Source organism: Nerophis ophidion, linkage group LG10 (genome assembly GCF_033978795.1).
Source record: "Nerophis ophidion isolate RoL-2023_Sa linkage group LG10, RoL_Noph_v1.0, whole genome shotgun sequence".
Lineage (NCBI taxonomy): Eukaryota > Metazoa > Chordata > Actinopteri > Syngnathiformes > Syngnathidae > Nerophis > Nerophis ophidion.
Window position 1 is genome coordinate 30,694,589 of NC_084620.1, and position 22,807 is coordinate 30,717,395.

Consider the following 22,807-nt stretch of genomic DNA (forward strand, 5'->3'; position numbering starts at 1 on the left):
ATTTAGAAGTAGCTAAAACACTGCAGACTGGGGCTAGATGTTAGCCGCATGCTAGCTAGCCATGTCTTAAAGCAGTGGCCCCCAACCACCGGTCCGTGACGCATTTGCTACCGGGCCGCAGGGAAACACTAAATAATTTATAAACGACTGCATTCTGTCCAAATTAACTTCAGCCTGTCCCACTAGACCAGGGGTCGGCAACCTTTACCACACAAAGAGCCATTTCGACCCGTTTCACAAAATGAGGAAGACAATGGGAGTCGCAACTATTCTCGCCAATATCTGCTGGTGGTCACCCAGATGAAAAGAATAAGGGCATGCTATGAAGCCATTGCCTTAAACACCTTCTGCAACATGTACAAACCGTTTGCCAGTCCAGCAACATGTTGTGAGAGGCTTCCGCAGATGCACGCACACAACTGGAAGGCCTACTGGGTGACACAGAGTACACTGACGGTTGTGATATAAACAACTTTAACACTCCTACTAACATGCGCCACATTGTGAACCCACCCAAAAGAAGAATGACAAACACATTTCGGGAGAACATCCTCACAGTAACAAAAGACAAACGCAACACAACACATACCCAGAATCCTTTGCATCCATGACACATCCTGACTATGTTATACACCCAGCGCACCCAACCCCGCCCACCTCAACCACGCAGAGAGAGGGGGGGTTGGTGCTCGCGGGGTGTACAACATAGTCAGGAAGTGTCATGGATGCAAAGGATTCTGGGTATTTGTTGTGTTGCGTTTATGTTGTGTTACTGTGAGGATTTTCTCCCGAAATGTGTTTGTCATTCTTCTTTTGTGTGGGTTCACAATGTGGCGCATATTAGTAGGAGTGTTAAGGTTGTTTATATCACAACCGTCAGTGTACTCTGTGTCACCCAGTATGCCTTGCAATCTCATACATGTGCCGATAGAAGCAGCGAAATGCACGTGTCCGGTCGGCACGCAAATAGCATTACGTGAATGGCGGGCGTGATGACGTTCAAGAGGACGCAAATAGCATTCCGTGAATGGCGGGCGCGATAACGTTCAAGAGGACGCAAATAGCATTCCGTCATTGGTGGGCGCGATGACGTTGAAGAGGACGTTAAGAGTAATATCATCACGGCACGCCCTTAATATTGTAGTCCGAGTGAAAATTGGAGAACGTTGACTCCGGGTGATGTCCGGGAGAGGCATTGAATTCCGGAATCTCTCCCCAACAATCTGGGGGGGTCGGCGATTGTGCAGCTGAGCCGCATCAGAGTTGCCAAAGAGCCGCATGCGGCTTCGGAGCCGCGGGTTGCCGACCCCTGCACTAGACCCACCAAAAAGCTTGTAGATGTACAATGAAAGTCCTGATAAGAAGTTGCCATTTGTATCAAGACTCTTCCAGATAAATATGCATTGTTTTTGCTCAGGTAGGTTGCATTTCATGATTTAACTGTGCGTCTACTGATGTTTGTTGTTGTTGTTGCACGGGCCGTTTCCGAATTGCATGTTTTATCAAAACATAACTATAGATGTCAACATTTTGATGTGCTGAAAGCTTCATTTATGATTAGGGTTGACAATGCCAACAAAGGGGCATTAAAATATACTGTATAAACCAGCCATGTCCAACTCATTTTAGCTCAAGGACCGCACGGAGGAAAATCTATTCCCACATGGGCCGGTCGAGTAAAATCATGGCATAACAGTTTAAAAATACAACTAAGACAACTTCAGATTGTTTTCTTTGTTTTACTTTGGCCTAAATGGAAAAAGCACATTCTGAAAATTTCCGTACAACAAATAATCGTCTGAACACAACACTTCAAGTTAGTTGAAAATTCTGAGGAAAAAAATTGATGCAGTTTCAAAAACATTATGAGGAACACAAAGAACTTAGACTTAATCCCAGTTTGTCAACATAGCAATTAAACTTTAAATCACAGCCCATCTTGGATTGAACAAAAAATTAAGACATAAATACAAACTATATAAATCAACTACCCCGTGTCATTTCCACTGTTTACTTTCTTTAAATTTGCACAGAAGACAATAATTTTCACAGAACTTTATCAATGTCTCATGCAGTACGTTAAGTGGGGTTACCAATTCTTTATTTATATTTGTTATGACTTTGTGACATGATACAATGCACATTAATGAATATATAAAATATACATGTGACAAATTGTAGCCAAAGGCTGATTTCCATCTGCAATACATTGCAAAGAAATAAGCCCAAGGCTCCCACTAATTCAGCTTTATAGTGAGTTGTATTTTTCATGTACATATTTTTGCTGTAGTTATCTGGCACATGTAGAAAACCGGTCCCTGAAAATAACGCCTATACTGAACCGGTCTGTGGTGCAAAAAATATTGAGGACCACTGTCTTAAAGCAACTCTTCCTGAGGGCGTTTCAGTTTTATAACTTCACCTTTATCGCTAGTTTTTAAGCCAAAATACGTCCGTTCTCCCTTTTCTGTCTACACACTGTGTCTGCTTGTAAGTATTCCGTGATTGTGCACTACCGAACATGCCGCTCTGCTAATAAACCAGCAATGTCACAACGTGACGACGATGGGGGGCGGTGGAGCGGTACTTTTTAGAGGCGGTTTAGTACCGAATACGATTCAACAGTACACTAGTACCGGTAAACCGTACACTGTTAAAACCTTGACAGCATTTAACATTTCACAGTAAAATATTATAATCAAAATGTACTGTAATATTACAACATACAGTATGTCTCCAAAAATAAAAAATAATCTTATACCTCACAGCAATTAACTGGTATTTTTCAGTAAATTACTGTAAATGTTAAATGTAATTATTAGCCAGAAATTTGGTGCGCTTGACACTACATTTTAGTGTGTATTGCATTCATGCTCGCGAGGCATTTTGACTACAACCTACAAGGGCACTACACATGTCTTGTAAAAAGATAGTGACACACTAAACCTGTAGTTGGTCACTTGTTTTTGGGAACAATAAAATCTTCTTTTTCCAGAACTTTGACTCTCTTGGGATGAAAAAAAAAGTCTAGACACGGAGATGAACCACAGAGTCTCATGAGCAAGAAACAAATCGCAGGACTCACTTGGACCTTCTGATTGTCTGCACATGTTGGGAATGTTTGCTTTGGCTCCTTCAACTTCATGCTGTAAAACAGCTGGAACAGTTGTCTGTCTCGATGCCCTCAAAAGTGAGCTGCTACCTCATCCATCAGTTTCAGTCGCAAAGCAAGGATTCAAGTGTGCTTAGGCCGCTCTGCTACCTCCGTCCCTCCGGCCATGCAAGCGCTCGTAAATCACATGGCGTGCGCGTTCAACAACCACAAGCCGTTCTCCGCAACACATGTGAACCATTCCCAGGCTTTTAGAACTGTAACAGGACCCCAACAAAAGAGTCAACAATGAGTCCTACCTCTGGGAATGCTGATCTTAAAGTCCAGGTCCTTCTGGTCCAGGTGGTACAAGGCCACTTGCTGGAGTCTGGCTCGTTCCACTTCCGACAGGTTCTGAATGGCCACTGGCTGCAGACGCACGCTTTGACCCAACATGGTCGCCCACGTGAGACCCTCCTGACCACAGCAAAAAAATACAAATAAAAAGGTCACAATTTTAATGACTTCAGGGTGTCGAAAGAGAGGCCCAGTAAACTTTTGTGGCCTGCAGCACATTGTAGAACTAAAATCTAACAAATACCTGGTAAAATGAATCAGTAAATAAGCAGTGGCATGTAACTGTTCAAGCATTCACACATGGTTTTTTCAACTTCTCCAGATTTTGGCGTGATCTACCTTCCAATTTTTTCACCCGATTCAAACCGTTCCAACTTCAAACTGTTCAGCTTATTCCGGAATCTCGGGCTTTCTCTTGACAAATTCCAAAAATTCCCAGATTTCCCAGAATTCCAGGTTTTCTGAAACATTTTTCCCAATCAAAATGAAGTAACCATTTTTCAAACTTCCACCAGTTCCACATTTTTCAACGGATTCAACACATTCCACCATTCTGGAAATTCAAAATGATAGTTTGAATTTCCAGAATGGTGGAATGTGTTGAATTCGTTGAAAAATGTGGAAATGGTGGAAGTTTGAAAAATGGTTACTTCATGGTTACACATTCCACCATTCTGGAAATTCAAACTATCATTTTTCCAAGATAAAAAAAATTCCATGATTTTCCATAGATCCTGCTTTTCCAAAGCCCTTTTTCCTGACGACGAATCCTTCCACACATTTCAATGCATTTCAACCATTCCACCGTCAAAACATTCCTTTTAATCAGGACAAAAAACAAAGTTATTTTTTGAACTGGAAAAATTCCCGGTTTTCCCGTATGTCCAGGAATTCCGTAATACCATTTCTCAATTCAACATGAAACATTCCAACACCAACCATTTCAACTCATTTAGACCATTGAAGTTTTTTTAAATCATTTTCTAAAAAATGTCTGCTTTGCTCGAAATTCCCTAATTTTTGGGGAAATTCCCATTCAAATATATGGGACAATCTTCAAAGTTCCACAACTCCCACATTTTTTCCAACTTCAAAATATTCAGCCTCTTTGGGAATTGTGTGCTCTGCTTCACTAATTCTAAAAAATTCCAGGATTTCAGTTCGACTTAAGAATTGGAGCATTCACACGCAATTCCTTAAGGAATTGCCTCTTCTAGTTGAGATAAAAGCTTTCTTTTGGCTGATTTTAGGTTTAAGGTTGCGAGCAAAATTTAATGTAACGAGCCTCCCCACCTTTAGTTGGCATAGCAAATGTCACAGTGAACCCCGTAAGATCCTCCCGAAACATCTGGTCATACTCCCGAGCATTAGCTTATAGCTAGAGATGGACATAATGTAACTTGGTTTTCCAACAATGGAAAGGAATACAATGAGTGTGAAGGACAGTGCTGAAAAGAAGTTAAAGTTAAAAAGTTAAAGTACCAATGATTGTCACACACACACACTAGGTGTGGCACAATTATTCTCTGCATTTGACCCATCACCCTTGATCACCCTCTGGGAGGTGAGGGGAGTAGTGGGCAGCAGCGGTGGCCACGGCCGATAATCATTTTTGGTGATTTAACCCCCCCAATTCCAGCCTTTGATGCTGAGTACCAAGCAGGGAGGTAATGTGTCCCATTTTTATAGTCTTTGGTAGGACTCGGCTGGGGTTTGAACTCACAACCTACCGATCTCAGGTAAAGGATGATGTTCATTGAATTAAAGAAATAAATCACCAAAAACATGAATCAGCGTGCAACCAACTTGGCGAAGCAGTTGGAGCGTATCACTGCTGGTCTGCAACACACTAGGGCAGAATGAGTCGATAACGCCAGCCAAAGATGTTATAGTAATATCTAAATGCCTGACATTTACCCATGAAAATATGTAGAAGCTGCTGATGGTGTGTTTGATGGAGAAGCAGCTGGAAGGAGATATTCTCCAAGGTAAATAATATACATTATTATTACATTACTTCACAAAACTACTGCACTGTAGTTGTTTGTAGTACATTACATTGCTTTTCAAATAGTTCATATAGACATGTTGCATGTCAAAATTGTGTTTGGGGGTAAAGAACGGAATAAAGGGATTCATTCATTTGAGTGGATGACGCTGTTTGGAAATAAGAGTTTTTCGAGGTACACGCTGTGTCAAAGAACCAATTAAACTCAAGTATCACTGTACAATAACAGCTTGTTATGTGCCATTCTCTTAATCACTTGACCCTCAGTGGAAAACGTTGGAACGTTAATCATTCTGCGATATTCCATCATCTGGGAATATTTAGGAAAATAGAGGAGGCTGGTGAGCATCCAACCATCAAGTTCTTGAGACTTTAATCTATGGCATATTGTTCAATTGCAACAAGGTACAATGCCTGGAAACACAATTAAATAAAAACTAAATTTACAATGCTTTACATTTTTTAAGCTTTTTTTTTTATAGTTGTTACATTAAGTAGATTTTACTTCTCCCACTGGCAATCAAACTATTGCTCTGATGGAGTTGAACACTTTCAGGCATTGTGGTCACTCCTATACAGTATAAGTCAGAATTTGAAAGTTGCACATCAGTCGCATCGATGGGTGCTATCGTGTCAGCGATAGGAAGTACAGAAAAACTCAACAAAAAGAAAATGGCCGATGGCCAAAGTGCAGCGCAGGCAGAGATGAAATTGTGATTTCAGAGGTTAGGGGTACACAACTAATTAGTAATTAACAAACAGCGCATGTTGTCCATCCCAGTGGTAATAGTGTCACCAACTCTTTAGGAACTCCCAAACTGTCATGATCGGTCATGACAGTCTTGGACTTTTATTCATTGTTTCCTTAGTTTCAACACTTTTTCTTATTCAGCGCTCTTATTTTTGTTTCCACTTCCTGTTTGCCTCCATTTGCCACCACTTCTCCACGCTCTCTCCCTTGTCCCCGATTGGCAATCAGGATATACACGTCTTCAAGCAGAAAACAATGATCCGGCAGCGCCATGCTACAGAAGAACTACCGACTTAGGATGCTATCTAATTTGGCAATCTGAAGACACACCAAATGGAGCGGAAACAAAAATAAGAGCGCCGGATAGGAAATAGTACTGAAACTAAGGAAAGTCCAAGACCGTCATGAAGGATCATGACATAAATACTCTAAACACATAAATTGACCAAAACTGAAAAGACACAAACACCATTGAACAAATGCAACAGGATATTGTTGCAATTACATGAACGCTGCAGCATCAAAAAAACATTCTGGAAATGCCCAAATTACACACAAACCTCCAAAACAAGTGTGTATGAAAAATGCTGCAACTTCACGGAACAAAACAGACATTAAAGTGGTTACCAGGGAGTGAGCGGTGAAAAAAGTGGCTCTACATTGTAAAGTACCATGGCTCATACAAATACTTTTGGTGTTTTTGTGTGTTTTTGGAATTTTGCTCTACATTGTAAAGTACCATGGCTCATACAAATACTTTTGGTGTTTGTGTGTGTTTTGGAATTTGCAGCGTTTACTGTATTTCATTGCAGAATTTCTATGGTCTTTACGTATTTTGGCCGTTTTTGGAGTTTTGACGTTTGCCCCTGTAACCCACTGGTTAAAGAGGAACACAAACAGTGGGGACAAACATTTGGAGGTATCAGAAAGGTTGAAGCGCTTCACCCCAGCATTTAACACTAGACATCTACATTTCAAGCAGTCAGTGGGGGAATCACCTCGATTTATTTATGTTTAATCCTGATGTCCCGTTTCTAGTTGTCGACTGTGGCCATCATGACTTCATTTACTCAGCGGCTGCTTTGGAACAAACAAACAAAAAAACAGCAGTAAAAAGATGTTTGTGGACTACTTTTTAGCTTGCATGCCAAATAGTAACATAACAGTAAAAACGCATAACTTGTGTTGTTATTAGGGGTGTGGGAAAAAATCGATTCGAATACGGATCGAATTGAATACGTTGTACGATTCAGAATCGATTCTCATTTTTAAAAAAATAGATTTATTTATTTCTATCAATCCAACAAAGCACTACACAGCAATACCATAACAATGCAATCCAATTCTAAAACCAGGCCTGACCCAGCAACACTCAGAACTGCAATAAACAGAGCAACTGAGAGGAGACAAACACGGCACAGAACAAACCAAAAGTATCCATCCATCCATCCATTTTCTACCGCTTAAGTAGTGAAACAAAAATGAATGTTATCAACAACAGTATCAATATTAGTTATAATTTCAGCATAGCAGTGATTATAAATCCCTCATTGACATTATCATTAGACATTTATAAAAAATAGACAAAAAAAGAACAATAGTGTCACAGTGGCTTACACTTGAATTGAATGAATTGAAATATTTATTTCAAACCTGCACAGTACAACTAAACAGTTTTTTGTTTTTTTTTACATGTTGGCAAAAATATTTATGCAGGGCTTGAAAAGGGGTTGGATGAAGCAGCTGCTTAAAATAGCCCAACCCCTCTCACTCATTCCACATTTGACATAAACAATATAAGACAAGAACAATACTCTATAAACAAAACAAGAAAAACTCCTGTACACTAACAATACCATGAGACAAGACAAGACGAGACAAAACACACACATGCACACACACACACACACACACACACACACACACACACACACACACACACACATACACGGGCCCAAACACACACGACCATACACCTCTCTCCCATCGCTCTGTGCTGAGGGCATCACTCTCTTTCCTCATCGTACTTCTTCAGTACTTCTTTTTTAAACAGTGTTTTAAATTGAATCATGCTAGAACACGTTTTTAACTCGTCCCCTAAATTGTTCCACAGACTGACTGCACGCACTGAAATCCACATTGATTTTAAAGTGGTTCTAAATTTAGGCAAATATAATTTGCTGTTTCCTCTTAAACTGTAACTATGGTGATCATCTCTGTCATGGAATAGGTTTTGTATATTGGATGGTAGAGAGTTTTGGGATGCCCTAAACATAATTTGAGCAGTTTTAAAATTGATCACTTGCATCACATCTCATAAGCTTGATAACACACGGTGTCCAATGTTTTCACAAAGATAAAATAAGTCATATTTTTGGTTCGTTTAATAGTTAAAACAAAATTACATTATTGCAATCAGTTGATAAAACATTGTCCTTTACAATTATAAAAGCTTTAAAAAAAAATCTACTACTCTGCTAGCATGTCAGCAGACTGGGATAGATCCTGCTGAAATCCTATGTAATGAATGAATGAATAATCGTTTTGAATCGGAAAAAAAAATGTTTTTGAATCGAGAATCGCGTTGAATCGAAAAAAATCTATGTATTATCGAATCGCGACCCCAAGAATCGATATTGAATCGAATCGTGGAACACCCAAAGATTCACAGCCCTAGTTGTTATGCAACCACGAAAAGCCCAAAGCGGGAGTCAATTTTTTTTAAAGGCATTTGCTTATTAAGCTGTTAATTACTATTTGCTTACACCCCGAGAGGGACAAGCACTAGAAAATGGATGGATGTTCTTATTTCTTGGATAAACATGAACTTGAGTCCACACTGCCCCGCAGGCTTTGCTGCCCCATTTGGGGAGCACAATATGATCCAGCCTCGCTTCAAACTAAAAAGTAGCAAACGCATCAAGTAAAAATCGAGGTTTGGAACTTCATGTTGTCTTGTGTATATTTGGAGGCTGTTGCAGAGCATAAAAAAGACAAATTGACACTTCTCTTAACAGGGAACTGAAATGGAAACAGAGCCGAAGCACCGCTCACTCCAAAAAAGTTGGAGGAATCTCTCGTTTACTAAAACACCTTTATCTTAACATTCTTCTTCTTCTCACTTGCTTCCAATTAGATCTAGATAAGCATCTCTCATTAGTATGCTGGCAGGACCAGAGTCATTAGCATGCACTAGTAAACGCTCTTGATTAGGCCCCTTGGTGGCGCTAAGGACGACTCCCTGCTGTCCCCTTGTCAACACAGAGGCACCATTGTGTCACACCTGACACACACACACACACACACACACACACACACACACACACACACGCAAAATGTCCAACAGTGCGGAAAGTAGCTCATCCAAGCATTTTTTATGCCAAAATGACGAGAATGTCAAAGGTGATTCCACACAATGATGGAAAGGCACACGCACACAAACACACGCGCACACGCATGTGAACACACACACACACGTTGCTGCTTCTCACACAGAGCCTGTAGTGTAAGCCATCATGTCACAAGACAAACAACAAAGGTGATTTTGATAAAACAACTATAGTCAATGGTAGATAAGTCGTGCTGTGTTCAAGCGTCATTGCCCAAGTGTGTAGTTTACACTTTTCAAACTGCTTTCATCCAGAAAAAGCTTTTATATAAAGTTAAAGATGAAGACGGAGATTATGTTCTATAGTCCTTTAGTGTGTTTTATTTCGTCTCTAAAGAAAAGAAAAAAAAACATGTTAATAAACTGTCAACAGATGGAAGTTATCTGTACCCTGTTCATGCTATACACATGCAAGTAATAGTAATAAGATATTCAAAAGGGTTTGTATTCTTGTAATGCATAACATGTCATCTGTCAGTTATTATTATTGTGACGGTTCCGAAATAAACCAGTGGAGCCATAACATATACGCGCGCACACACACACACACACACACACACACACACACACACACACACACACATACAAACACAAACACATGCACATGCACACACACGCGCGCGCACAAACTATACCTGGATTCTGGATGTACTTCGCTTGTAAAAATAGAATCCCTCAACACAACACTATCCTGACCCCATGGAGCCGAATGAGAAGTTGCAGTGAGTGTGGAAAGCGTGAGGAATGAGCGCGGCAGGGCAAAAGGCGGGAGGGAGGTGCTGAGGAATGAGTTGGATTACAAGATGGAGGAGTGCATGTTGAGAGTTCTCGGAGCTGGAGAACATCAACACAAGGAAGGAGGAGGAGAGGCTATAGTGGCAGACATGATGGAGCTATAAGAATTACAAACTAAAAGTATACATGAATGGAAAAAGGGGAGATCTGAGGAAAAGAAGAAGGGATGAAGGGGATTAAAAGACTGGCTAAACGCGCTATAAAAAGGACGCTGAGAGCGCGCAAGAGTTGAAGATGAGCATGTCTCGACCTTATGGATGCAATAACGCAACACATAGATAGTGGCAATTAAAGACAGTAATGCACTGCACGTGTGTATGGAAACATGCAGAAAGCTTCTTTATAGAGGGCTCAAGATCACCTATTGTACAAAAGTTACTTTTCAATAAAGTTCAACAGAATAATGTGTCCCACAAGCCTAATTTTGAGCACAAAATGGAAAAAAATAAAATATTATCTTCAGCTTTTAAACCAGCGGTGTCAAACTCATTTTAGCTCCGGGCCACATGGAGAAAAATATACTCCCAATATGGCCAGACTGGTAAAACCCATCCATCCATCCATTTTCTACTGCTTATTCCCTTTCGGGGTCGCGGGGGGCGCCGGCGCCTATCTCAGCTACAATCAGGCAGAAGGCAGAGTACACCCTGGACAAGTCGCCACCTCATCGCAGGGCCAACACAAATAGACAGACAACATTCACACTCACATTCACACACTAGGGCCAATTTAGTGTTGCCAATCAACCTATCCCCAGGTGCATGTCTTTGGAAGTGGGAGGAAGCCGGAGTACCCGGAGGGAACCCACGCATTCACGGGGAGAACATGCAAACTCCACACAGAAAGATCCCGAGCCTGGATTTGAACCCAGGACTGCAGGAACTTCGTATTGTGAGGCAGACGCACTAACCCCTCTGCCACCGTGAAGCCCACTGGTAAAACCATGGCACGATAACTTAAAACTAAGGACAACTTCAGATTGTTTTCTTTGTTTAAATAGGAAAAGCCCATCCTGAAAATGTACAAATCATAATGTTGTTTTTTTTACACTTTTGTCATGTTTTGTGATCATGTTTTGTTTAGTTATGTTCTGTTTGTTTAAAACTCCATTAGTTCCTGTTTTTACACATCCTTGTTTGTTTTGTCACCATGACGACCATTAGTTTCACCTGTCTCACGTGTTGGACTCATGCACCTGTTTTCAATCATCATATGACTATTTAAGCCTGTAGTTGCCAGGTAGTTAGTGTGGCGTCATCACTCTGTTCATGCTCATTCCATGCCATAGTTCCATGTTCGTTCCATGCTTGGCCAAGTAAGTTTTTGTTTATTCGTGTCACAGTAAGTGTTTATTTGTTTCATGCCCATAGTTTACGTCTTAGTGTTAGTTTTGCTCCCGAGCCAAGTTTGTGTCTCCGCCTTGTGCGCGCCTTTCATTTGCAGTTTTTTATAGTAAGAATTAAATCATGTATTTACCTTCACGCCATGTCCGGTCCAATTCTTTTGCATCTCAGGAAAACAATTTACGCAGTAAACTGCCTCAAAGTTCATGCCGTGACAACTTACATCCATCCATCCATTTTCTACCGCTTATTCCCTTTGGAATTGCGGGGGGCGCCGGAGCCTATCACAGCTACAATTGGGCGGAAGACGACGTACACCCTGGACAAGTCGCCAACTCATCGCAGGACAACTTGCATGTCAGGGTTAATAGTATTCTATCTTTATTTGTTATTTACACTTTCTGAATAAATTATGTGATAATGTTCATCAGTCAACTCCATCCATCATCCATCCATGCATCCATCCATTGGCTAACGCTAGTCCCTTTTTGGGGTCGCGGGGGCTCATTGGTGTTAACTTTCAATCTCTCAAGACAGAAAAATATCAAAATCAAATTACAGGATGTTATTTATGTAGTTTACTCATTTTCCTCGACTGGTGCAGTAACATCAAATGGTTTATTTAGGTTGTTTTTTTTACATATGTAGCATATTCTACAAAGATACAACAGATTCCTATTGTGACATCTAGAGGACACATGTAGAACAGCAGTTTATTTCGTTAAAAAACTTCGGCTCATTTATATACTTAGCAAACTCATCCCTGCGGGCCGGATACAACCTGTTCGCGGGTCGGATCTGTATGTTTGAAAACCCTGTTTTAAACTAATGAAGGAAAAAAACTCTTTCTTCGTGACAAGCTCCGCCTCTAGCAATATGAGCCCACCACTTTGTTACAAAAATAAGAAAGCTTCGCTACACATTTTAAAATAAAGCTCGGAAGTCAGCTCTAGACGTGGGAGCTGTCAGTTTGATCAGTTAGTTTTTCGAATAGGATAACCTAGCCTGATGTTGCTGTTAAAAACGTGAGTGCGACGCTACGCTAGTGTTGCTAACGTTTGTGTCCTCCACAATAGTGCTTCTTGGTGCTTAATAAATTAAAGCAAACGACTCACAAAATGGTGTAGTCCTAGTCTTACTAAAAGCAGTTTGAAACTGGCAAAAAATACTGCAACTGGGGACATTTGAGCGAGTAGCAAACAGACAACAAGCTTCACATGCTTGTTAGCATGTATGCTAATGAGCGTTAACAGAATGTGCTTATCTGATTGACAAGCAGAATACTACAAGTAAAATGAAAGCGTGTTGCATAACAACCCAATGTGCTTACAACAGGAAAAATCTTGACTTTTTGAACTCACACTCCTCTTTTCCATTAACCCCATGATACTTGCTTGTGTGTGGGTGAGTGTCATCCTCTTCCAGGTTGTTCCTTGTCATCCTTGACCGCAGGATGCCGCCATACATTTCCGTGTCAAAAGGTGAAATAATCGCATATTTACCCCCCACGTTTGTGCTGACTCGGCCTGTCTGCTTAAAAAACAGGATGGATGACACGCACACACACACAATAATACAAGTACAACGTGTGCTGCCTTCGTGTACTCGGTGGGACAACACTGTGCTCTGATGGCCAACGTGAGTACTGCAACATGGGCCAATCATTACGTCAAGACATGGACTTTTCTGAGCATCTCCATGCGTGGAATATACGAAGTGAAGAATCAGCGCGCGATAACAGTTTTTATGCGCTTGGATTTTTGGCACTAATGTGACGCCATAGGAATATGTGCTTATGTCATCATAGAGAGGCTGGGGAGGCGTTCAGGAACACGACATGTGTTGGTTTTACTTGTGAGCGGTTAAATGTAATTTGATTGCCTGTTTAATTAAGGTACCTCACAAGTAAGTACACCCTTCACTTTTGAGCAAGCAATTTCACTATACTACAGTATACCTTGTCAAGGCATAACACTATAAAAAGAAAACATGAATATACTTGAGAGTAGTCAGTGTACAGCTTGTATAGCAGTATAGATTTACAGTACTATTCACTGAAAAAGGGTCAACACACTTTTTTTTTGATTGATACTTTTATTAGTAGATTGCACAGTACAGTACATATTCCGTACAATTCACCACTAAATGGTAACACCCGAATAAGTTTTTCAACTTGTTTAAGTCGGGGTCCACGTTAATCAATTCATGGTCAATTAATATTGTGTAAATATAGTAATTAGCAAGATAATTATGTCTTACCTACACATTGTGGTGATAATGTTATAAAGCCCTTTTCAGGTAAATAAAGTTTGTTTCTACCAAAAATTATCCGGGGAAGCAGTGGTCTGTCATCAGGGCCAGCAAGGCCTTCCCTGCTGGCTTAACATAACCAGAAACCTATCCGTCCATCCATCTATTTTGTACAGTTTGTCCCTTTCGGGGTCGCGGAAGGTGCTGGAGCCTATCTCAGCTGCATTTGGACGGAAGACGGGGTACACCCTGGACAAGTCGCCACCTCATTGCAGGGCCAACTCAGATTGACAGACAACATTCACACACTAGGGCCAATTGAGTGTTGCCAATCAACCTATCCCCAGGTGCATGTCTTTGGAAATCGAGTGAGTCACACTTTATATTGATCATGATACATGCAGCAAGTCATGTGCTGTCTGTCCAGTTGTGTACAAACAAAACATGAAATGTGGGCTAATACTTTAAATATACTGTAGTATGATTGTTCATGTTTTTCAGTCAATACAGATTGGTTTCTTATCGCATTGTGTTGTGCATTACAAACTCAAACTTGTTTTGTGCTGACGTAGAAGCTAGCTTATCTCTTGCCGTGTATAGTTTCTACAGTTAATTCCTTAGCACATCGATGTGTTACTCCACTAGAAAGAGTTCCTCAGGGTTAATTCTTACAATAACAAAGACGCCACAGTTTGGTTATTGTACAGATTATGGGACGTTAATGATGTATTTTGTCGGTTTTGAAGTTTGTACGGCCACCTTCATCCATCCATCCATCCATTTTCTACCTCTACCGCTTATTCCCTTTGGGGTCGTGGTGGGCGCTGGTGCCTAGCTCAGCTACAATCGGGCAGAAGGCGGCGTTCACCCTGGACAAGTCGCCACCTCATCGCAGGGCCAACACAGATAGACAGACAACATTCACACTCACATTCACACACTAGGGACCATTTAGTGTTGCCAATCAACCTATCCCCAGGTGCATGTTTTTTGGAGGTGGGGGGCAGCGGGAGTACCCGGAGGGAACCCACGCAGCCACAGGGAGGACATGAAAACTCCACACAGAAATATCGGGATTGAACCCTGACTACTCAGGATCTTTGTATTGTGAGGGAGACACACTAACCCTTCGAACCCTCCGAAAATCTCCCGAGATTCAGGCGGAGCTGGAGGCCACGCCCCCTCTAGCTCCATAAGAACCGACTCAGCAATGTTGTGACCCTCTTAAACAGGACAATACTGCCATCTACTGTACAAAGAATAAAATAGAATGTACTTTATTGATCCCTGGGGGATATTCAGCACCACAGTTTGCTCACAATAAACAATGATAATAATAAATAATATAATATATATAATATATTATATATACAATATATGAATAATATAAATATATTCTACATTTAAGTGCAGTCAAGGAACATATGCATTAGGGAGTCTGTTCTGAAGTCCACAGTAAAGAGATGTAACTTCATCACATCGCCTGGTTATTGACTCCAACCCAATATATTACACCGTCGACGAGCAAAATGAAGAAATACGCTTGCAAGTTCCAAATGAATGGAAACAAGAATTTCAGTTTATCCAGGAGAGTTCGAAGGGGAAGGGGTATGTTGCCTGTAAATTTAGAACAGACCTCTTGAACACGGTGAACGGATATATTCAGTCATGAACGGTCAGCGAAGCACGAAGTGTCCGCAGCGCAGCATCGTTCACAACCCAGTATTATGGTTCACCTCGCAAAATGAAGACCCGATGGTGTATCTTATGCTGAGACAAACATGGCTATCAACATAGCCATGGCTATGCTGATAGCTGGAAGCAACATCCCGTTCTCATTTGCAGATGTCTACAACAAACCCGTAAAAGTTATGCTCCCGGATTCGGAGATCGCTCGCCAATACGCAAGTGACAGAACAAAGGTTACTCAAATAGTGAAAGGTAAGTGTTGTGTTTTTTAAGTAACCAGCAAGCACAATACAGTTAGTAGAACAACTGTGTTTTTATTACTGTGTATTTGATAGATGCCGTCGGAAATTCCAACAATTTATTTTATTCATATATACGATAAAATAAATATATATATAGCTAGAATTCACTGAAAGTCAAGTATTCCCGAAATGGGAAGTCTCAAGGTTGGCAAGTATGTGTCAAATAAAAGTAGGAATAGATGTTTTCCCTCTCTGAACCTAGTTCCAGCAGAACTAGTGCAGCCCCAGAGTATGATGCTACCACCCCCATCCACCACCATGATTGACTGGAAGCTAGACATCTTCTTACTCACATAGCCAATCCACCCATTGGATCAAATCCGCCATCATTAGACCCTCCACATACTAGCATCGCTTTTCTGCACAGCTCATAGAGGACTTGTGCATGTGTGTGTGTGTGTGTGTGTGTTCTGGCAATGCTTACTTAATGGGGACATCGCTCTGTTTACACAGTCACCTTTAGGGGACCTCTGACGGTATGGGGACAAAATAACAGGTCCCCTGAAGGGAAACCTTTTTAAATGATAGTCAGATCCATTCTGAAGATGCCGAAGTAATTTTTAAGCTTTGGCCCATAACACATGTAGGGTTAGGGTTAAGGTTAACTACAAATTTGTGTGAATTATGCAAAATTATTTAAATTCGGTCCGCAAGAACCTTATTAACTCTTTTTCCCCGGGGTCTCCAGTAAGAATGATCAACGCATTACTTCATCAATCCAGAGATTTAAAGACGTGTATGAACTAACTGGGCAGTGACCATTTTACCTATTTTGTTATGCCTCCACAACCTGTAAAAAGGGTGGTCCCCACAAGTCATAATGATAACCAGTATGAGTGCGTGTGTGTGTGTGTGTGTGTGTGTGTGTGTGTGTGTGTGTGTGTGTCGGGGTGGGCTGGCCAAAGGAGGAAATGCCAACGCTGAAAATAAGATTGCAGCGGGGATATCGGCAGTCTCTACCTCGACTTCTCTAAACAGGACGTTCACACCCAAAGCCACCGTCGCCACCTTCACCAGCAGACCTTCTCTACCCAAACAGCTAAAGGTCCACCATATTGCGCCGTAACAATTCCAAGCGCAGACAATTCTAAGAAGACTACATACGGATGTGCTTTGACTCGTTCCTTGTGACAGTGACATATGAACATGTGGCTTTAATGTAGACTATGTGTCTACAAGCACAAACTGCTGTACAGTATCTGCTGTGTTATGCAATGGTTTTCCACATCACAAGCTTCATTCCTTTAAACTAATAACATGTGTGTGACTATGCTATGGACTCGTGAACACAACAACTACAACCTTGCGTGTCCCAACCTTGAGACCTCTGCACACAATTATCCTAATGAACAGACACAACGAGGTCTGAAAAATTGTCATGGCCGACAGGTGCTCACACAGCCAACCTAAAAGCAGTGCTGGAATGCCGGTACCCCTTTTGGGGGCAAGAGGGGTTTTGTCCATAGGGAGCAGAGAGGAAGCGGAAAATGCCACATGAGATGCTTTGATGGGGGCACCCGCATCCTCTGACGACAAGTTGACATGCAACACCATCCGAAGGGAGGGAGGACAACAGCAGGTTCTTTGCATAGACTTGATTGAGGGCCTTTTGGTCCATCTTGGGACAGGAGACATAAACATCAGAGCCACATTAACCCTCTTTGATGGACTTCGAATAATCAGAAGTTATCTTGGAGAAGGATCAAATTCAATCAAATCTCTGCAACCCTTGGAACCTTGAGAGTCTTCATAGTCACACAAAAACTTTTACTCCTGTCCCAACATCATTCCTAAAGTAACACTCTCTTTTTCTGGAATTTGTGGGGTATTGTAAGACACAACATGCAGCCAAGAGTGGAGGGACGCTTGATAACAAGTCACAGAGGACTGCAAGGTCAGGCTTGTCTCACAAGTGGACAGTCTTAAGTATCGATCATGGAAAGGAGTTCCCATCTAAAATGTCAGAACTGTTTTGTATCTATCGTGAGAGGCATTTTATGAAGCCAGCAACTGTTAGCACGCCTAAGTTAGCATTCAGCCCAAAGCCTACTCGCCAACCTTGAGACCTCTGAATTCGGGAGATTTTGGGGCGGGGGGCGTATATTGTAGCGTCCCGGAAGAGTTAGAGCTGCAAGAGATTATGGGTATTTGTTTTGTTGTGTTTAAGTTGTGTTACAGTGCGGATGTTCTCCCGAAATGTGTTTGTCATTCTTGTTTGGTGTGGGTTTACAGTGTGGCGTATATTTGGAACAGTGTTAAAGTTGTTTATAAGGCCACCCTCAGTGTGACATGTATGGCTGTTGACCAAGTATGCTTTTGCATTAATTTATGTGTGTGTGTGTGAAAAGCCGTAGATGTTATGTGACTGCGCCGGCACATTTTTTGTACGGAGGAAAAAGCGGACGTGACGACAGGCTGTCATCACTCAGGTTCGCATGTTAAGGGGTGAAGGTTTCAGGTGAGAAAGGAAGCTAAAAGCAGGGCCTTAAAGGCACGCTCCCAATATTGTTGTCTGGGTGGAAATCAGGAGAAATTCGGGAGAATGGTTGCTCTAGGAGATTTTCGGGAGGGGCACTGAAATTCAGGAGTCTCCCGGGAAAATTGGTAGGGGTTGGCAAGTATGGCCCAAAGTCCATTCATCCATCCATTTTCTACCAATTGTCCCTTTCGGGGGACAGGGGGTGCTGGAGCCTATCTTAGCTCGATTCGGGCAGTAGGAGGGGTACACCCTGGACAAGTCGCCACCTCATCGCAGGGCCAACACAGATAGACAACATTCACACTCACATTCACACACTAGGACCAATTTAGTGTTGCCAATCAACCTATCCCCAGGTGCATGTCTTTGGAGGTGGCAGGAAGCCGGAGTACCGGAGGGAACCCACCCAGTCACAGGGAGAACATGCAAACTCCACACAGAAAGACTCCAAGCCTGGAGATCGTACCAAAGACCTTCGTATTGTGAGGCACATCCACTAACCCATGTATTAAAAAAAAAAAAAAAACGTTTTAAACATTTCCAAATCCAAGTGTCTTACCTTTAGTTTCGATGAACAAACAATAGCTCCTCTCTGAGCTGCAACCTTATCGTGGTAGAGGAGTTTGCGTGTCCCAATGATCCTAGGAGCTATGTTGTCCGGGGGCATAAAGCCCCCTGGTAGGGTCTCCCAAGGCAAACAGGTTCTAGGTGAGGGATCAGACAAAGAGCAGCTCGAAGACCTTTATGAAGATGAAAAATCATGGACCCAGATTTCCCTCGCCCGGACGCGGGTCACCGGGGCCCCCCTCTGGAGCCAGGCCCGGAGGTGGGGCACGATGGCGAGCGCCTGGTGGCCGGGCCTGTTACCATGGGGCCCGGCCGGGCACAGCCCGAAGAGGCAACGTGGGTCACCCCTCCAATGGGCTCACCACCCATAGCAGGGGCCATAGAGGTCGGGTGCATTGTGAGCTGGGCGACAGCCGAAGGCAGGGCACTTGGCGGTCCGATCCTCAGCTACAGAAGCTAGCTCGTGGGACGTGGAACGTCACGTCACTGGGGGGGAAAGAGCCTGAGCTAGTGCGCGAAGTCGAGAAATTCCGGCTGGATATAGTCGGACTCACTTCGACGCACAGCAAGGGCTCTGGAACCACTTCTCTCGAGAGGGATTGGACCCTCTTCCACTCTGGCGTTGCCGGCAGTGAGAGGCGACGGGCTGGGGTGGCAATTCTTGTTTCCCCCCGGCTCAAAGCCTGTACGTTCGAGTTCAACCCGGTGGACGAAAGGGTAGCCTCCCCCCGCCTTCGGGTGGGGGGACGGGTCCTGACTGTTGTTTGTGCTTTTGCACCAAACAGCAGTTCAGAGTACCCACCCTTTTTGGGAACACTCGAGGGAGTACTGGAAAGTGCTCCCCCGGGTGATTCCCTTGTCCTACTGGGAGACTTCAACGCTCATGTTGGTAACGACAGTGAAACCTGGAGAGGCGTGATTGGGAAGAATGGCCGCCCGGATCTGAACCCGAGTGGTGTTTTGTTATTGGACTTTTGTGCTCGTCACAGTTTGTCGATAACAAACACCATGTTCAAACATAAGGGTGTCCATATGTGCACTTGGCACCAGGACACCCTAGGCCGCAGTTCCATGATCGACCTTGTAGTTGTGTCATCGGATTTGCGGCCTCATGTTTTGGACACTCGGGTGAAGAGAGGGGCGGAGCTTTCTACCGATCACCACCTGGTGGTGAGTTGGCTGCGATGGTGGGGGAGGATGCCGGACAGACCTGGGAGGCCCAAACGCATTGTGAGGGTCTGCTGGGAACGTCTGGCAGAGTCTCCTGTCAGACAAAGTTTCAATTCCCACCTCCGGAAGAACTTTGAACATGTCACGAGGGAGGTGCTGGACATTGAGTCCGAGTGGACCATGTTCCGCACCTCTATTGTAGAGGCGGCAGATCGGAGCTGTGGCCGCAAGGTAGTTGGTGCCTGTCGGGGTGGCAATCCTATAACCCCTTGGTGGATACCAGCGGTGAGGGATGCCGTCAAGCTGAAGAAGGAGTCCTATCGGGTCCTTTTGGCTCATAGGACTCCGGAGGCAGTGGACAGGTACCGACAGGCCAAGCGGTGTGCAGCTTCAGCGGTCGCGGAGGCAAAAACTCGGACATGGGAAGAGTTCGGGGAAACCATGGAAAACGACTTCCGGACGGCTTCGAAGCGATTCTGGACCACCGTCCGCCGCCTCAGGAAGGGGAAGCAGTGCACTATCAACACCGTGTATGGTGCGGATGGTGTTCTGCTGACCTCGACTGCGGATGTTGTGGATAGGTGGAAGGAATACTTCGAAGACCTCCTCAATCCCACCAACACGTCTTCCTATGAGGAAGCAGTGCCTGGGGAATCTGTGGTGGACTCTCCTATTTCTGGGGCTGAGGTCGCTGAGGTCGCTGAGGTAGTTAAAAAGCTCCTCGGTGGCAAGGCCCCAGGGGTGGACGAGATCCGTCCGGAGTTCCTTAAGGCTCTGGATGCTGTGGGGCTGTCTTGGTTGACAAGACTTTGCAGCATCGCGTGGACATCGGGGGCGGTACCTCTGGATTGGCAGACCGGGGTGGTGGTTCCTCTCTTTAAGAAGGGGGACCGGAGGGTGTGTTCCAACTATCGTGGGATCAAACTCCTCAGCCTTCCCGGTAAGGTTTATTCAGGTGTACTGGAGAGGAGGCTACGTCGGATAGTCGAACCTCGGATTCAGGAGGAACAGTGTGGTTTTCGTCCTGGTCGTGGAACTGTGGACCAGCTCTATACTCTCGGCAGGGTTCTTGAGGGTGCATGGGAGTTTGCCCAACCAGTCTACATGTGCTTTGTGGACTTGGAGAAGGCATTCGACCGTGTCCCTCGGAAAGTCCTGTGGGGAGTGCTAAGAGAGTATGGGGTATCGGACTGTCTTATTGTGGCGGTCCGTTCCCTGTACGATCAGTGCCAGAGCTTGGTTCGCATTGCCGGCAGTAAGTCGAACACGTTTCCAGTGAGGGTTGGACTCCGCCAAGGCTGTCCTTTGTCACCCATTCTGTTCATAACTTTTATGGACAGAATTTCCAGGCGCAGTCAAGGCGTTGAGGGGTTCCGGTTTGGTAGCCGCAGGATTAGGTCTCTGCTTTTTGCAGATGATGTGGTCCTGATGGCTTCATCTGACCGGGATCTTCAGCTCTCGCTGGATCAGTTCGCAGCCGAGTGTGAAGCGACCGGAATGAGAATCAGCACCTCCAAGTCCGAGTCCATGGTTCTCGCCCGGAAAAGGGTGGAGTGCCATCTCCGGGTTGGGGAGGAGACCCTGCCCCAAGTGGAGGAGTTCAAGTACCTAGGAGTCTTATTCACGAGTGAGGGAAGAGTGGATCGTGAGATCGACAGGCGGATCGGTGCGGCGTCTTCAGTAATGCGGACGTTGTACCGATCCGTTGTGGTGAAGAAGGAGCTGAGCCGGAAGGCAAAGCTCTCAATTTACCGGTCGATCTACGTTCCCATCCTCACCTATGGTCATGAGCTTTGGGTCATGACCGAAAGGATAAGATCACGGGTACAAGCGGCCGAAATGAGTTTCCTCCGCCGTGTGGCGGGGCTCTCCCTTAGAGATAGGGTGAGAAGCTCTGCCATCCGGGAGGAACTCAAAGTAAAGCCGCTGCTCCTTCACATCGAGAGGAGCCAGATGAGGTGGTTCGGGCATCTGGTCAGGATGCCACCCGAACGCCTCCCTAGGGAGGTGTTTAGGGCACGTCCAACCGGTAGGAGGCCACGGGGAAGACCCAGGACACGTTGGGAAGACTATGTCTCCCGGCTGGCCTGGGAACGCCTCGGGATCCCCCGGGAAGAACTAGACGAAGTGGCTGGGGAGAGGGAAGTCTGGGTTTCCCTGCTTAGGCTGTTGCCCCCGCGACCCGACCTCGGATAAGCGGAAGATGATGGATGGATGATGGATGGAACAAACAATAGCTTGGCCTTTTAGCAGTGTTGTGTTTTAAAGTTTCTGAGCAGCTTTAGCTTTTCCACTGGAAACCTCACGAAACCTGATACAGGTGCAAGGCGACACCAGATAATAGGCAGCCATGAGATACTATCCCATGAGCCCATGGTCCAACACACTATAGACTCTTCTAGACATGTTTTTGTCATGTTATCAGGTATTGTCAGAACACAATCCATGGCTACCATGCAAGTATGCCCCCCTAGTGGCTGTGATGTGAAACTGCCCAAAGATACAGTAGGCGTGCAAAACTTGTGGCATCGTATTCAGAAAGACTTGAGGCTGTAATTTCTGCCAGAATTGCATCAACAATGTGTTGAGCAAAAGTACAGTACATTACAGATGATTT

The 22,807-nt window shown here is 43.9% G+C and overlaps 1 protein-coding gene across 8 annotated transcripts in view; it reads right to left on the minus strand.

The window, feature by feature from the left end:
- arhgap36 (Rho GTPase activating protein 36) overlaps positions 1 to 22,807 on the minus strand; it is a 79,634-nt gene that overhangs the window by 54,735 nt on the left and 2,092 nt on the right. For 2 of the 8 annotated variants that reach the window (XM_061913466.1, XM_061913465.1), the window contains exons 2-3: positions 19,013 to 19,157; positions 3,412 to 3,568 (exon numbers count right to left, since the gene is read on the minus strand). In XM_061913466.1, coding sequence (XP_061769450.1) covers positions 3,412 to 3,568; positions 19,013 to 19,157 — 302 coding nt within the window. The other 6 variants (XM_061913472.1, XM_061913471.1, XM_061913469.1 and 3 more) reach the window with 6 other exon arrangements.